The 15,734-nt window shown below is 46.4% G+C and overlaps 1 protein-coding gene across 2 annotated transcripts in view; it reads right to left on the reverse strand.

Moving 5' to 3' along the window:
- Nucleotides 1-15,734, reverse strand: part of LOC126412485 (protein white-like) — a 279,379-nt gene that overhangs the window by 187,062 nt on the left and 76,583 nt on the right. For both annotated transcript variants that reach the window (XM_050082106.1, XM_050082105.1), the window contains exon 3: nt 13,799-14,028. In XM_050082106.1, coding sequence (XP_049938063.1) covers nt 13,799-14,028 — 230 coding nt within the window. The remainder of the gene's footprint in view (nt 1-13,798; nt 14,029-15,734) is intronic.

Here is a 15,734-nt window from a genome sequence, read left to right on the forward strand (position 1 = left end):
TGTGCAATCCTTCCGCAAGCTGCTGCCGTCAACAAGTGTTAGCGTGCCAACCACTCAAAGAGAGCCCACTCGTGTACCATTGATGACTGCACGACACAAAGCTGTACGCCTTCCCTGGGACCGTCAACACCGACGTTGGACTGTGGACTGTTGATGACTGGAAACATGTTGCCTGGTCAAATGGACCTGTACGGATATGGAGACAACCTCATGAATCCATGGATCCTGCATATCAGCAGGGGACTGTTTAAGCAGGTGGAATCTCTGTTATGGCGTGGGGCGTGTGCAGTTGGAGTGATATGGAGCACCTGATACGGGACCCCTGATACGTCTCGATACGACTCAGACAGGTGGCACGTACATGAGCATCCTGTCTGATAACCTGCATCTATTCATGTCCAATGTGCCTTCCCACGGACTAGGACAAAAATGCTACACCCCTGACGTGCAGAACTGCTACAGAGTGGCTCCAGGAACACTCTTCTGAGTTTAAACACTTCCGCTGACGACCAAACTCCCCAGACATGAACATTATTGAGCACATGTGGAATTCTTTGCTGTTCAGAAGAGATCTCGACCCCCTCTTACTTATTTATGGACATCCTTGCAATTGTCATGGTGTCAGTTTCCTCCAGTTTCAGACATTAGTCGAGTCCGTGCCACGTCATGTTACGGGACTTCGTGATTGCGGGGACCCTACACAATATTAGACAGGTTTACCCGTTTCTTTGGCTCTTCAGTGTGTATCCTTCTACATTATAATAGAAAATTTGAAACATCATCACGGGACCACTCTGTATACAAATAAATTTACAGATTCCGGCAAATGTAACTATGTCGCTCTTTAGCGTCGTTGGATGACGGTTTCGGACATGGGCTCCGATGTAAAACTTTATCTACCTAATTTCACCGTAAAACCTCTAGAAGTACCCGCCTCCATGGTGGATGTCGCTAATTCACGTTTCTACGCGGGGGTAAATTGGTTCGAATCTGGTGGTGGAAAAAATTTTACTGCCAGTGTCTGGCTCAGAAGGGGAGGAGAGGTGTTGCCACAAAATTCCTTCTATCAGATTTTGCGCTAATGTACTGTTTTCAATACCAAACGTGTCCACAGTCTGTCATGAGGTGAGAGCATATGACATTGTTGACGGTGATCCGTCCGCCGGATGGGGACGTTAGGCTTGGCGGCACCTCGGTGCTACTCGCACTGGGTTTCACATTCTACCTTCTCTCATCGTCACACAACATACACACAATTCATACATGCAGTATTACAAAAAGTTGTACTGGAGCATGTTACTAACCGTGGTGTGCGTACTGTAATACTTTCGGTACACACACGATCAGATTATTTGACTTGTCGCTCTAACGAAGTAGGCGAGTGTCAGCAATATGTCTCGTGGTCTTATCGTGGGGTGTTTATCTTCTGCCGTTAGGTCAGACGATAGAAATGCCACTTGCACGCTTAGAGTAGCAGATTGACGGTGACCAACTTTAAACAGAACTTGATTAATTTTCACACAGATTTATTGAAATAATAAAAAACATAGATATTACGTAACTTGATTCTGGATGCTGTTTACAATTGACAATCTGAAGTTCCTTTGGTCTTGGTACGTTAATCTTATTCTCACATATCTCTGATACTTGACAAAGTGTCTATACATATCTCTTCATGGCTATGTAAAGGAATATGGTAATCTTATTAAGCGCAGACTGAAACTTGAACTGCAGACTAATGCAGACAAATGCAGACAAATGCAGACTGACTAATCGGAGGTCTGTACACTCGTTATAATACCTCGTGCGTTCAGGTATCACTGCGCGAGTGTGATCTGCGAGGAGAAAAGGTTCTACGTTAGCAGCCATCTCATTAGCTGCGTTACATATTAATACGTGGATCGGCGGAAGCAGAATTTGGTCCGTCTCTAAGACAGCACCATCTCGTAGTGCGGAGACGGACGAGCGCTGTGCCTGCGCTATTTGTGCTTAGCGGGGCGCGCTCTGGTGGGAAAGTTGTGTACGCGCTGACTACGCGGAACTATGTACACAACACAAACAAACCTCTAGAAGTGTGGAACATAAATTGTGAAAGTCCCTGTATAATACAGCTGTCTACGTATCGGTCGCAACAACCAAGGAGTCGTGCGACATAAACAAAAACTGACAGGTGTGTTCCTACATGTAGGCGTGTTTCTACATCTGAAAGGTGATTTCCATTCAAATTTCGAGCCAACTGCACAAGAGTGGTGCTAGTAGCTCCACTATGAGGATGCAAATCACATTTGTTTTCAATACACTCTGTAACGGTCGTGAGCATTCGACAATGGATGCAGTGAGTTGATGCTAATGAACAACGGCCTGACGGTGACAAAGACGTTATCATCAACACGTCATTGCGTTTGAATGAGGTAGTGTAATAGGGGCTACGAGAATCTGGATGCCCCCTCTGCGATACTGCAGAAAGCCTTGGCAGAAATGTAGCCACTGTACGTGATTGCTTGGAGCGCTGGTCACGAGAATGTACAGTCGCAAGAAGACTAGGCTCTCGACAGTCACGTGGCAGCACAGAGAGGGAAAATCATCGTCTCCGACGTATGACTGTGGCTCATCTTTCTGCAACTGCTGCAGCACTTTGAGCAGAAGTTGGCATCACAGTGACACAACAAACTGTTACAAATCGAAAGCAACTGCATAAATGTTAATTTTAATTTTAATAATCAACAGCTACAGTTTCACCGTTTACCTACAATTTACCTAAGTTTCAGTCGGGATAAGCCAGCCTTCTTCAGGATAATAGTAACTACCGTTTGTCCGCAATGGACATCGTCAACCTAAAACTACGAATCCATAAATTATCGTCAGACTGTAAAACTTACCTGGCGGAACTAAAGCTGTGAGGACGGGGCGTGAGTCTTGCTTGGGTAGCTCAGTCGGACACAGTCTGCGTTCGGCAGGGCAGCAGTGCGCACCGCGCTCGGCCGTCCACGCCGCTGCGCGCGCGGAGTGTTTGTTTACTTCCTCGTCACTGAGCTTCTTACAAGGGAACCTCCCCATCGCATCTCCCTCAGATTTACTTATAAGTTGGCATAGGTATAGGCCTTGAAAAACTGAACACAGATCAATCGAGAAAACAGGAAGAAGTTGTGTGGAACTATGAAAAAAATAAACGAAATATACAAACTGAGCAGTCCATGCTAAAGATATCCAATATTAAGGATAATATAAACCGAGGAGCGCTGTGGTCCCGTGGTTAGCGTGAGCGGCTGCGGAGCTAGAGGTCCTTTGTTCAAGTCTGCCCTCGAGTGAAATGTTTACTTTTTTTATTTTCGCAAAGTTATGATCTGTCCTTTCGTTCATTGACGTCTCTGTTCACTGTAATAAGTTTAGGGTCTGTGTTTTTCGACCGCACCGCAAAACCGTGCAATTAGTAGACGAAAGGACGTGCCTCTCCAATGGGAACCGAAAACATTTGATCGCAAGGTCATAGATCAACCGATTCCTCCACATGAAAACACGTCTGATATATTCTATACGACACTGGTGACGGCATGTGCGTCACATGACAGGAATATGTTGTCGACCCACTTAACTTGTACACCTGGCGAATGGGTTAAAAGATTCTTCTACCTTGCCCGATTTAGGTTTTCTTGTGGATGTGGTAATCACTCCCAAAAAAGTGATGAAAACATAAGAATTTGTCACATAAACCGGAACAAATGAATGCCACAGTTTCACAGTCGCACAGTTTTCCCTGGGCTCTGTCAAAACATATGTTTTTACCGTTTTCAAATTTTTCCGTGTGTAGACCGCCAAATCCAGCATATGTCCAAACAAATCTGAACATGTCCTGGAATTTTGGAGAGCGAAGTTGATTATGTGTGAGTGCCTGAACTTTGATAATTGTCTGAAAAAAAAATGAAATTTCTCACTCCAGGAAAGACTTGAACCAAGGACCTCTAGCTCCGCAGTTCCTCGCGCTAACCACGGGACCACGGCGCTCCTGTACGCTGAGTACCCTTGATGTTGCCTATCTTGCACATGGACTATTCAGTTTGTATATTTTGTTTATTTTTTTTTCTTAGTTCCACACAATTTCTTCCTGTTTTCTCGCTTGATCTGTGTTCAGTTTTTCAAGGCCTATCCATTGTGCCAACTTATAACTAAATCTGAGGGGGGTGCGATAGGGAGGTTCCCTTGATAGTCGAACAAGCTCTAATGGCCTACTCTTACAGGAAGGACACTCTTAAGCTCACCTTCTCAAATGAATACGCACGACCCAAAGCATTGGCCGTCGAACGCTTCCTACGCGAAGACGTGAAGATCCCCCGTGACGAACTCATCGGCATACACCTATCGATCATTAGCAGCGTCGTTTATGTTACGATGACTCCCGCCGCTGCCTGCAATGAGATTATTCAAAGGACACGACATAGACTAAAATTTCGGCACTCTGACGGAAACGTGGACCTGTGGATGTCGACCATGCAGGACTTGGCCTTCGGACGATCCGTGTATTCGAACTGCCTTTCGAGGTGAATGAAGATGAAGTCATCGCGGCGCTAAGCCCGTTCGGAAAAGTCCAGAGCCACGTAGCCGAGACATGAGCACAGTTTACGTCGTATCCGGTGCTTAATGGTGTGAGACAAGTCCGAATCGATCTCAAACGGCACGTTCCATCGTACATTTCTATCGGCGGCTGCCGTGCGGTGGTCATTTACGACGGACAACCTCGAACATGTTCCGCTTGTGGCAAAGAAGGCCACGTCCGTAATGAATGCCTGCAACGCCGCATCACACAACTAAGGCCCAACGATACGAACACCGACAGAACCACAACCACCCTTCCAGTCACCTATGCGGCGACACTGCACGTCCAGCCCTCACAAGACGCCGTTCATGAGCGTCTCTCTGGACCGATACACCAGGAGGCGTCCCAGCACCTTGACACCGGCGATGCCGCCCGTGAACATGTCCAACAGCCGGACACGTCCACGCTATAAGATCACAAGGATACCAACGAGACTGTTCTGGAGGCTGTCAAATGGTTCAAATGGCTCTGAGCACTATGGGACAACATCTATGGTCATCAGTCCCCTAGAACTTAGAACTACTTAAACCTAACTAACCTAAGGACATCACACAACACCCAGCCATCACGAGGCAGAGAAAATCCCTGACCCCGCCGGGAATCGAACCCGGGAACCCGGGCGTGGGAAGCGAGAACAAGACTGTTCTGGAGAATGACGACCGCATCATAACACCCGCGGCTTTTGTACCGAAACGACGTGAATCTCTTTCTTCCTCAGACACCGAAACTCATTGCCGAAAGCAGAAGTCGCCCAAACGACGAAAAAATCGCCGCAAGACATCAGAATCGACCATTGAGCCCCCTCCGCAGGACGAAGAGAGTGCACATCACTCTGACGGAGAACACGATAACACTTTCTCCTCTGCCACGGAGACGCGTCATCCACAAGACGGTGAACCGTCCAACAGAGATCGTGCGCAAGCCCCGCGCCCAGAAGCCATGGAACATAGCACGCTTGTTGTCACCGACGCCATTGAGCCGACTCAGCCAGCGCTGCCACCTCTCGCCGATGTCAAACCTGTCGGACATTTTTCATGGGCGGATGACGCGAATTTCCCACCTCCATCTGATGCGGAAATGAGATCTGTTCCTCCGTTAGACCAACACTCAAATGGGGGAAGTTTCTACGGCGACTCCTGCGACTTCTATGGACTTCACGCACCCACGACGACAATCTTCACCAGCTACGAACCTATCGGCAGCACGGATCTCCCAACAGGCGTACCTAATAGCTACTATCAATACTAATAATATCGGCTCCCACGTTAAACTTCAACTGCTCCGTGACACGCTAAGAGCAGCGGACATCGTCATCGCCCTGTTACAAGAACTGAGGACAGCAACTTGGACTGGGTGTTATGGATATGAGACGTACGCCGCCCCTGCAGCTATGGAACACACAGGCGCAGCCATCCTCCTACGAGAAGGGATTGCAGTTTCCGATGTCGCATACCTCCCAACGGCGCGAAGGGTGGCCATAACAGTTGAAGGACTCAAAATCATAAATCTCTACGCCCCATCGGGCACTGATAAACGGAGGGATCGCTCCCAGTTCTACGCAGAAGATATCACGCCTTTATTCCTCAGCCGATACGATCATCTCATCGTAGGCGGGGATTTCAACTGTGTTCTCGAGCGCACAGACCAATTCCCCCATTTCACCACATGTCCGGAACTTCGCTTCCTCGTCCGCCGCTTCGTCTCCTCGATACTTGGCGAGTGGTACACGGCGACTGCCCGGGGTACACACACATCACGAGCCACTCCGCCAGCCGACTTGATAGAATATACATCTCTGACGCTATCAAATCAGTTCTCCTCGACGCTGAACGTTGGCCGTCTGCCTTTTCGGATCATGACATCTACATCTGTACCATGAACCTACGTCGACAATCTATATGGCGCAGTGCAGGACCTTGGAAACTCAATGTCACGCTACTGCGGGACCCTGAATGTCGACAACAGGTCACCGACACGTGGCACACCTGTGTTCAACGCATTATGCGTTACGACACCAGATTGCAGTGGTGGTTGCTGTGCGCCAAACCGGCCATCCGACGCACATTGACACACTATGGTAGAGCCAAAGCCAGGTGAAATCACCACACAACTGATTTCTACTATAGCGCTCTTCGTGAACTCATGGATCATCCTCCATCCCCGGATCGTCTAAAAGAAGCTCAACGCATCAAGGCAAAGATTTTAACCTTGACCAGACGCCGTCTAGAGGGAGCCATTGTACGAGCACGCAGCCAAGATAGGTTTGACGGTGAAGAACCTTCTATGCATCATATTGTTCAACATGTTCGTCGACGCAGACAGGCTTTAATGTCAACTTTAGACCTACCTGATGGACGACGGCTGACATCGCAAGCTACCATTGCGGATGCATTCACAACGCACTATAGACTTTTCTATCAAGAAGTACCTGCCGGTAAAAAAATGGAAATGCCGTGTGGCTAGGGCCTCCCGTCGGGTAGACCGTTCGCCAGGTGCAGGTCTTTCGATTTGACGCCACTTCGGCGACCTGCGCGTCGATGGGGATGAAATGATGATGATTAGGACAACACAACACCCAGTCCCTGAGCGGAGAAAATCTCCGACCCAGGCGGGAATCTAACCGGCCCTTAGGATTGACAGTCTGTCACGCTGACCACTCAGCTGCCGGGGCGGACGTACCTGCCGGTGCAGAGGCCATTGCTGAGGTTGCCCAGGAGACACTTGGTACTCTAAACGCAGCAGCTGCAGCCCTCCTGACTTCTGAAGTGACCACCGACGACGTCCAAGGCGCTGTGGCCAAAGGGTCTCTGAATCGATCTCCCGGCCCGGAAGGTTTATGTACTGGGAACTTTTGTCCGGCGGGGCGAACCCGCCACCAATGTTCATGGAAGGTTTACTTGTACCAGTCCCGAAACCCTCAGGAGGAACACGACAGTTATCGGCCAATCACGTTACTCATTTCCGACTTCAAGATTTTCACACGCCTTCTAGCAGTGCGACTCAAACATGTCTTACGAGACATTGTTTCCCACGAACAAACATCCTTAGGCGGCGATCGTAATATATAGGCAGCCCTCAGTGAATACCGAGATGTGATCGCTGTGGCAACACACTCGCGACTGCCAGGCGCTTTAATCTCCATCGACTTCAAACAAGCGTTTGACCGCGTCAATCATGCATTCCTCAACGCAGTGATGGATCGAATGGCAATTCCCCCGACGTTCACGCAAGTGATTATGCGGCTCCTTCGTGGAGCAACGTCCAGACTTCTCGTCAATGGCAGACTTACAGAACCTATACGAAATGAACGCTCAGTACGGCAGGGTTGCTCTTTGTCGACGGTGCTTTATGCAATTGCGATGGAACCACTCATTTGCGGATTACGGCGACGTTTGACAGGTATTCCACTCCGGGATCATATGTTCCGCTGCCGAGCTTACGCGGACGACTTGGCCCTCGTCGTACGTTCAGCGGCCGACGTACAAGCTGCGATGCAGTGTATTACCCGATACAGAGCAGGGACAGGGAGCGCTATGAACATGGCAATATCATGCTCCATGAAGATCGGCCACGGCCTTCCCGCAGACAGCGTAGTCCCATTTCAACTGGTGGACACTCTTCGTTGTCTCGGATTGGTGTACACGCGAGACATTCGCCGCACCTCGGCGATCAATTTTCGGGCGCTACTGCAACGCATCCGGGCCAACATACAAAATCACATACTACGCCCGCTGAATATGTGCCAGAGAGTCACCTTCGTCAATACCCATCTGGCAGCCCGGATATCCCATATAGCGCAGATTCTGCCCATCACTGCGACAATGGCGGCCAGATTACAGGCGGCTTTCGGCTATTTTATTTGTTCTGGACACATCTTCAAAGTCCTGTATGAAGCTCTCACCTTACCGAAGCGGGATGTGGCCTCGATATGGTTAATGTGAGAGCCAGGACTACGGCACTTTACACCAATACTATGCTCCGGTTATGGAAAAGCCAAAATGCTAGTTTTACTGGAATGTTGACCACCGAGCTCGCACCTGTTTCGAGACGCCCACCGACGTCTCTGGCACACATCCCACCTCCGATGTCACATATCGGCCGTTTCTTTTTGGAGTACAGCTACATATGCACCGAGCTCCCCAGGACCAGGAAGACGACCACCAGCGACATCTATTGCCTTCTCCGAAAGTCTCCACCCCACAAGCCCGTCGAAACACGTCACCCCCAGGTTTCATGGCCTATAGTTTGGAAAGCGATCCACCAACCATATCACACCACTGACACCACCTCTGTGTGATACCTTCTCGTCAACGGCAAGTATACTACAAGACAGAAACTGCATCGCATCGCACTGGTGGACTCACACCTGTGCCTCAAGTGCAATGTCGAAGATACAGATTGACATCGTTTTGAGTGTGGGCCAGCAGCAGCTGTCTGGACCCTCGCACAGAAGATTGTGGCTTTCTACCTCCGAGTACCACCACATCACTTTTCTCCTACCATGATGATATATCCCGACTGGACCTACTTTCCATCGGCTAAGTGGCACGCCATCACATGGATCAGTGGCATGGCTGTCAACTACCTCTTCCGGGACGACATCGTCGATCCGGCGGACTTTTGGACACGCCTCCAAGTACATCACCACACCCTTCGCCGACATCGACACTATCGGGCCACTTTCGCCAATTATTTACAGGGTATTTTCACCAACCCGCCTCAAAGCTGGAATCTCAACGAACTGTGCCAGCCAAGACTGGACGATCCCACGTTCCCCTTTAACGGTCAATGATAGAATGCATTTTGTTCTGATGGCGCGCCAAAGTGGAGCATGGCGCGGAAAGTATTCCTATTTTATTTCACTTCTCTTTTCTCCTCCTCTTCTAAGTTTTTTTTCCTTACACATGTAAAAAAAATAAATAAATAAAAAAAGATGGCCGTTGCGGAAATACAGCTACCTTTTATGTTTTACGTTTTCAAAGGATATTGTGTTATTTTATGAAGAATGTCTTTTATTTTCATACACAAGAGGTTTTTATTTGTTTTCTCCTTACCTGCAACTTAAAAAAAGAAAAAAAGACTAAAACGTTGGTAGAAAAAATAAAAAGAAAAAAGAAAAAAAAGAAAAAAGAAAAAAGTTGGTAGAAAAAAAGTGGTCAGCAATCGTAAAAAAAAATGTCGGTAGAGCACTTGCCCGCGAAAGGCAAAGGTCCTGAGTTCGAGTCTCGGTCCGCCATACAGTTTTAATCTGCCAGGAAGTTTCAGTTCCAGATAAGTTTTACAGTCTGACGATAATTTATGGATTTGTAGTTTTAGCTTGACGATGTCCACTATGGACAAGCGGTAGTTACTGTTATTCTGAAGAGGGCTGGGTTATCCCGACTAAAACCTAGGTATATTCTAGGTAAACTGTGCAACTGAGGCTGTTAATTATTAAAATTAAAATTAATGTTACAAATCGGTTACTTCAAGAACAGCTACGTGACAGACGCCCTGTGGCGTGTATCACACTGACCTCAATCCAGCGCCATTTGTGACTTCAGTGGTGTCAAGCAAGAGCCCATTGGAGAGCAGGGTGGAAGTCTGTTGTGTTTTCTAATGAAAGCTGGATCTGCCTCGGTGCCAGTTACGGCCTTGTGTTGGTTACAAGGAGGCCAGTTGAGATCCTGCAACCAACGTGTCAGCATGCTAGACACTCCGGACCTACACCTGGATTTACGGTCTGGGGTGCAATTTCGTATGACAGCAGGAGCACTCTCATGGTTATTCCACTCATCCTAACGGCAAATTTGCACGTCCAACTGGCGATTCGAATTGTTGTGCTGGAATTCATGAACAGCATTTGAGGAGATGGTTTTCAACAGGATAACGCTCGCCCACATACCGCTGTTGCAGCCCAACATGCTGTGCAGAGTGTCGACTTGTTGTCTTGGTCTGCTGTATCACCAGATCTGTCTCCAGTCGAGCACATATGGGACGTCATCTGACAACTCGAGCGTCATTCACAAACAGCGTCAACCGTCCCTGTATTGACCGTTCAAGTGCAACGTCATGGAACTTATACTGGTTGGGGAGAGAGGTGTATACATCACTTACCGGGAAGCTGCATAACAAATTTCCCAGAAACGCGCGATGGCATACATTAAATAAATGTTAATCTCGTATTGACATCTTCAACTTTTGTAGTCCTGTCTTCCTCAGTTGCGTGTAATATTACGGTATATTGATAATTTTTACTTATAGACCGTCTAACAGCAACTGAATAAAACACAATTTTAGTGCCATACGCGTTTCGCCTTTATTTTCTGCAAGGTATCATCAGTAGCCTGGAATATGTACATATGTTTGCTATTTAATTTACATTTTTGTCACTGTGCCTATAGGTTATAAACAGTTTTGGTGGTTGGTATTTCCTATTAAGTAGTAATGTTTTGAACTGTACTTACAAGTTGCGTGGACAATTTCTTAGATATTACGCTCCTGTTGCATTATTGGTGTTGTTCTGCTTCTTATGCACGACAATATGCGGTTTTTTTTTCCAGATTTCACAACACTATGAACTGAACGCTTGTTTCAATTCAGTGTTTTGGTTTCTGTTGCCGACTGTCAAACGTTTTTGCGAAAGATCGAATGTTATTGCCAAACCTGCGAGTGTAGTTATTGAAGTATCTGTGATCTGTTAGTGTATGCATTTGCGTGCGTGTGTGTGTGTGTGTGTGTGTGTGTGTGTGTGTGTGTGTGTGATATAATTTTTTGTACTGTGTGTGTATGTGTGTGTGTATATATTTTTGTATTTTGGTGTGGTAATTTTTTTTTTTTTTGTGGGCTGTGTGTGTGTGTGTGTGTGTGTGTGTGTGTGTGTGTGTGTGTGTGTGTGTGTGTGTGTGTGTGTGCGTGTCCAGATGGTGAAAGGGGAAGTTTTTTTGTTTTATGTTATCATTTCCTTTGTTAAGTGTAGTAGGGAGCCTGTGCTGATGTGTGTTTGTTTTCTGCTATGGCTTTCTGGATGTGGAAATTTTCTTACGTTTGTATAAGATGTTTGTCATGGCTGCTTATTCTCATTATTTTCATTTCTTGTTCCATGTTTGTAGGATGATGGTTATGGTGTTTTAAATGCTCTGCAAATGTGGAATGGTTTGTTTCAACATCTGATATGTTCTTTGTATCGTGTTTCAAAATTCCTCCATGTCATGCCTATGTACACTGCATCACAACTTTGACATTCAAGTTTATATATTCCTGATTGTTGGAATTTGTTCCTCTTGGTAGCTGGCTGGCTTAGGTGTGATTGGGACCCTGTGCTCGGGAAGCGAGAACGCTACCGCGAGACCACGAGGGCGGACGATTGGAGGGTTTGCCCAGGCTTGTAGGTTATTTTGAAGCCCTGTCTCTTTAGGATGTTTGCAACTCTGTGTGTCAGTTTATGTGTGTAGGTCATGGTGTACCATCTGGTTCTTTTCTGTGTGGTGTTGTTATTGTGTGTGTTTGTTGAGTGTGTTTGTAAGTTTTCAGCTTGTGAGTTCTCTTGTATTCTGGAAATGTTGTGTTTGTTTTGTGTTCGTGCTTTTATTTTTTGATTGAGGCTGTGTACCACATGTGTGTCATACGCGTTGTTCCTAGCTATTTGTATGATTATACTTATTTCTTGTTCATAGTTTCTCTTGCTGAGTGGGATTCTGCTTAATCTATGTAACATGTGTCTTAGTGCTGCAAGTTTCTGGCTGTGGGGATGGTTGGATGTGGAATGTATTATTGTGTCAGCCACAGATGTTAAATGTATGTTTGCCATTTTCTTTATTTATTGTAACGTCAAGAAAATTTATTTGATTTTCTTTTTCTTTTTCAAGTGTGAATTTTATGTTCTGGTGAGCTTTGCTTATTTTTGAAAGGAGTTCATCTATTTTTTCACTTGGCTCATCTACCAGAAAAATAATGTCATCCACGTATCTGTACCAAGATATGATTTTGAAACTTTCATTAGTGGTTATCATTTCAAATATCTGATTTTCTAGGTGACTGGTGAGAATGTTTGCTAGTGTTCCTGATATTGGGGATCCCACAGGCAGTCCATCACCTTGTAGATAATATTCATTCTCAAACTGAAAGTAGTTTTGTTCAGTTGTCAGTCTGCGCATATCTGTTATTTCTTTTATTGCATCTGTGGTGAGGTTGCTGTGGGATGAGAGATTTTGTTGTATGATTTCTATTGTTTCTGTGATAGGGATGGAGGTATACATATTTTCTATATCGAATGAAATCAGTGATGCTGTGTGTGGTACCTGTATGTTCTGTATCTTTTCTGTTAGGTTTCCTGTTTTTATCACTGTTCCGTTGTTTTTTACTTTATAGTGTTTTGTAAGTAACTTTTGGAGGTGTTTGGTTATGTGGTATGTTGGGGCTTTCTTGAAGTTGATAACAGCTCTCATTGGCATTCCGTCTTTATGTACTTTCGGTTGACTGCAGAGTGTTGGTACTTGTGGGTTTTTCTGTGTTCTGTAGTATTTCAGTTTGTCTGTGAGTGTGTGTTCAATGTTTTTCAATGTTCGTTTCACGTTTGCCTGGAATCGTGTAGTTGGATCTGACTTCAGTTTTTGTATGGCATTGGTGTTTATGTATTCCTTGGTTTGTGTGAACAAAATAATTGTGAAATAAACATAGGACTGACAAGAGAACTAGTAAAAGACGAAATAAAAGGCATAATGAAACAAACACAGCAGACACACAATGAGAACAACCAAACAGAAGCAGCCACTATGAAAAGGTTAAAACAAAAGTTAACAAACAATAACATATTAATAACAAGAGCAGACAAGGGAAATGTAACAGTACTCATGGATAAAGAGCAATACATCACAAACCAGATATAATGATACAGCCCTACAATATCTTTGACGTACGGAGACGGCGCGAATATTTATTTGTATGTGTAGGCCATTTAAAGAACCTACACAAACTCCATCGTACAGGATGCTTGCATTCGACGTTCTGCCGGTTACACCGGTTATTAATATACCAGCATTTTACATTTGCAGTGGCTTATCTCGCACTTACTTTAACCTGTGTTACTGCAACGTTAATCACTTAAATATATTACCTGGGCAAATGTATTCACGAAACTTCACTCCTCTGCATTAATTATTTTTTGGTGTTGCGATTTTTTTTCCATCAATGTAGACGTAGACATGTGAGGGGTGGGCTGCGACTCACGTGGAAGATGAGGTGTTCGCGGACGGTGAGGGCGCCCACGAAGTAGTTCTGCTGGGCGACGTAGGCGGCGTGGGCGGCGAGGTGGGCGGCGTCGGCGGGCCGGCCGTTGAGCAGGCGCTCCCCCGAGTGGAGGGCGGCGCGGAAGGTGAGCGCCTGCAGCAGCGAGGTCTTGCCGGCGCCGCTGGCGCCCAGCACCGCCAGCAGCTCCCCGGGCAGCGCCTGGCCGCTCACTGCAACAGCCGGCCGACAGCGTGCTCGCAGTCTGTCAGACTGTCGGGCGCGTGGAGTCGACATCGACTCAAAGGAAGGCCTCGGGGCTTGTTGGTGACGTCACGTCAGCCAGGCACGGCCAACGTCAGGTCTGTTGCAGGCAGAAACGCCTGGGCGTGCTAGTCACTATAAATCTCTCATTTTTGGACCAAATGTTTGGTATAGTTTTGGATTCTGCAGTTTTATTTACATGAAATATTTTCGTACTATCGTAAAGCTACAAATGAAGATCATAGTTCTGTATTACTGAATCCTGTCGAAAATGGCTGACATCAAAATAAGTGTCCAAGGAATAGAAAAGCAACTGGAATCACTCAACAGAGGCAAGTCCACTGGACCTGACGCGAAAGAACTTGCCCCCCCCTTCTAACAGCCGTGTACCGCAAGTCTCTAGAGCAGGGCCGGCCAAACGCTGCACAGTGTGCAGACGTGCGGAAGTGCTGCACATGTGCGCACGTGTGCGACAGCGAGCGACAGCGACATCTGTTATTAGACATGTGTCCTAAATGAACGGCGGCGGCTCCACTTCCCTGTTAATGTGGTACAAGCAAGAACGCAACATACCCAGTCTCGTTTACCCCTGGTAACCGTAACCTTAACAGAGAAGTACTGAGAAATGGCAAGTACTGTGAAAAAGCAAAGGACGGGAGATCTATGTTCTCAGTCGTTTAAAAAATACTGGGAACTGCAATTCTTTTTTCGTAGCCGTCGGTGAAAACTCACAGTGTTTGCTGTGCCGCCGAATAATAGGCGGCCAGCGTAAGTTTTCAATTGAAAGACATTACAATACGTATCACAAAGACGAGTGCAGTGTACTCAACAGTGAAGAACGGCAAGCAAAATTAAATGTCCTTCAGAAAATGGGTGAGACACATCAACTCGATTTTACTGTACGTCAAAGTAACTGACACTTCTTGAATTCTTAGTTTCTTGTGTTACATTTATGTCTGTTTTACTGTACGCTGTACAATGTACTGTTTACAATTTTCCAGAATGACAACCACACTAAATCTTCACTGCGAGCAAGTTTTAAAATCGCATTAAGAATTGCACAATCTGGGAAATCCTTTTCCGAAGGGGAGTTTGTGAAACGGTGTCTGATTGATGCTGCAGAACTTGGGTGTCCCACGAACGTTAGCAGGTTTCAAGAAATCAGTCTATCCAAACAAACAGTGACAAGACGTATCAGTGCTATGGCCGGCGATCTGCACAGGCAGCTAATAAATAAGGCAAAATACTTTGTTGCTTTCTCTGTTGCGCTCGATGAAGCAACAGATCTTACAGATACAGCCCAGGTTGTGATATACATACGAGGTGTCGATAACGCACTTTGTGTAACAGAGGAGCGACATCTGTGCGTAGAAACATGCACTACATGAACGCTGACGGCTGCGGCGTGCACGCTGTGACCCGGAAGTTGCACATGTGCAAGAGCACAGCACGCGTGCAGAATTTCTGGCCGGCCCTGCTCTAGAGGAACGGAAGGTTCCAAATGATTGGAAAAGAGCCCAGATAGTCCCAGTCTTCAAGAAGCGTCGCCGAACAGATGCGCAAAACTATAGACCTATATCTCTGACGTCGATCTGTTGTAGAATTTTACAACATGTTTTTTGCTCGCGTATCATGTTGTTTTTGGAAACCCAGAATCTACTCTGTAGGAATCAAC

This window comes from Schistocerca serialis, chromosome 7 (genome assembly GCF_023864345.2).
Source record: "Schistocerca serialis cubense isolate TAMUIC-IGC-003099 chromosome 7, iqSchSeri2.2, whole genome shotgun sequence".
NCBI lineage: Eukaryota > Metazoa > Arthropoda > Insecta > Orthoptera > Acrididae > Schistocerca > Schistocerca serialis.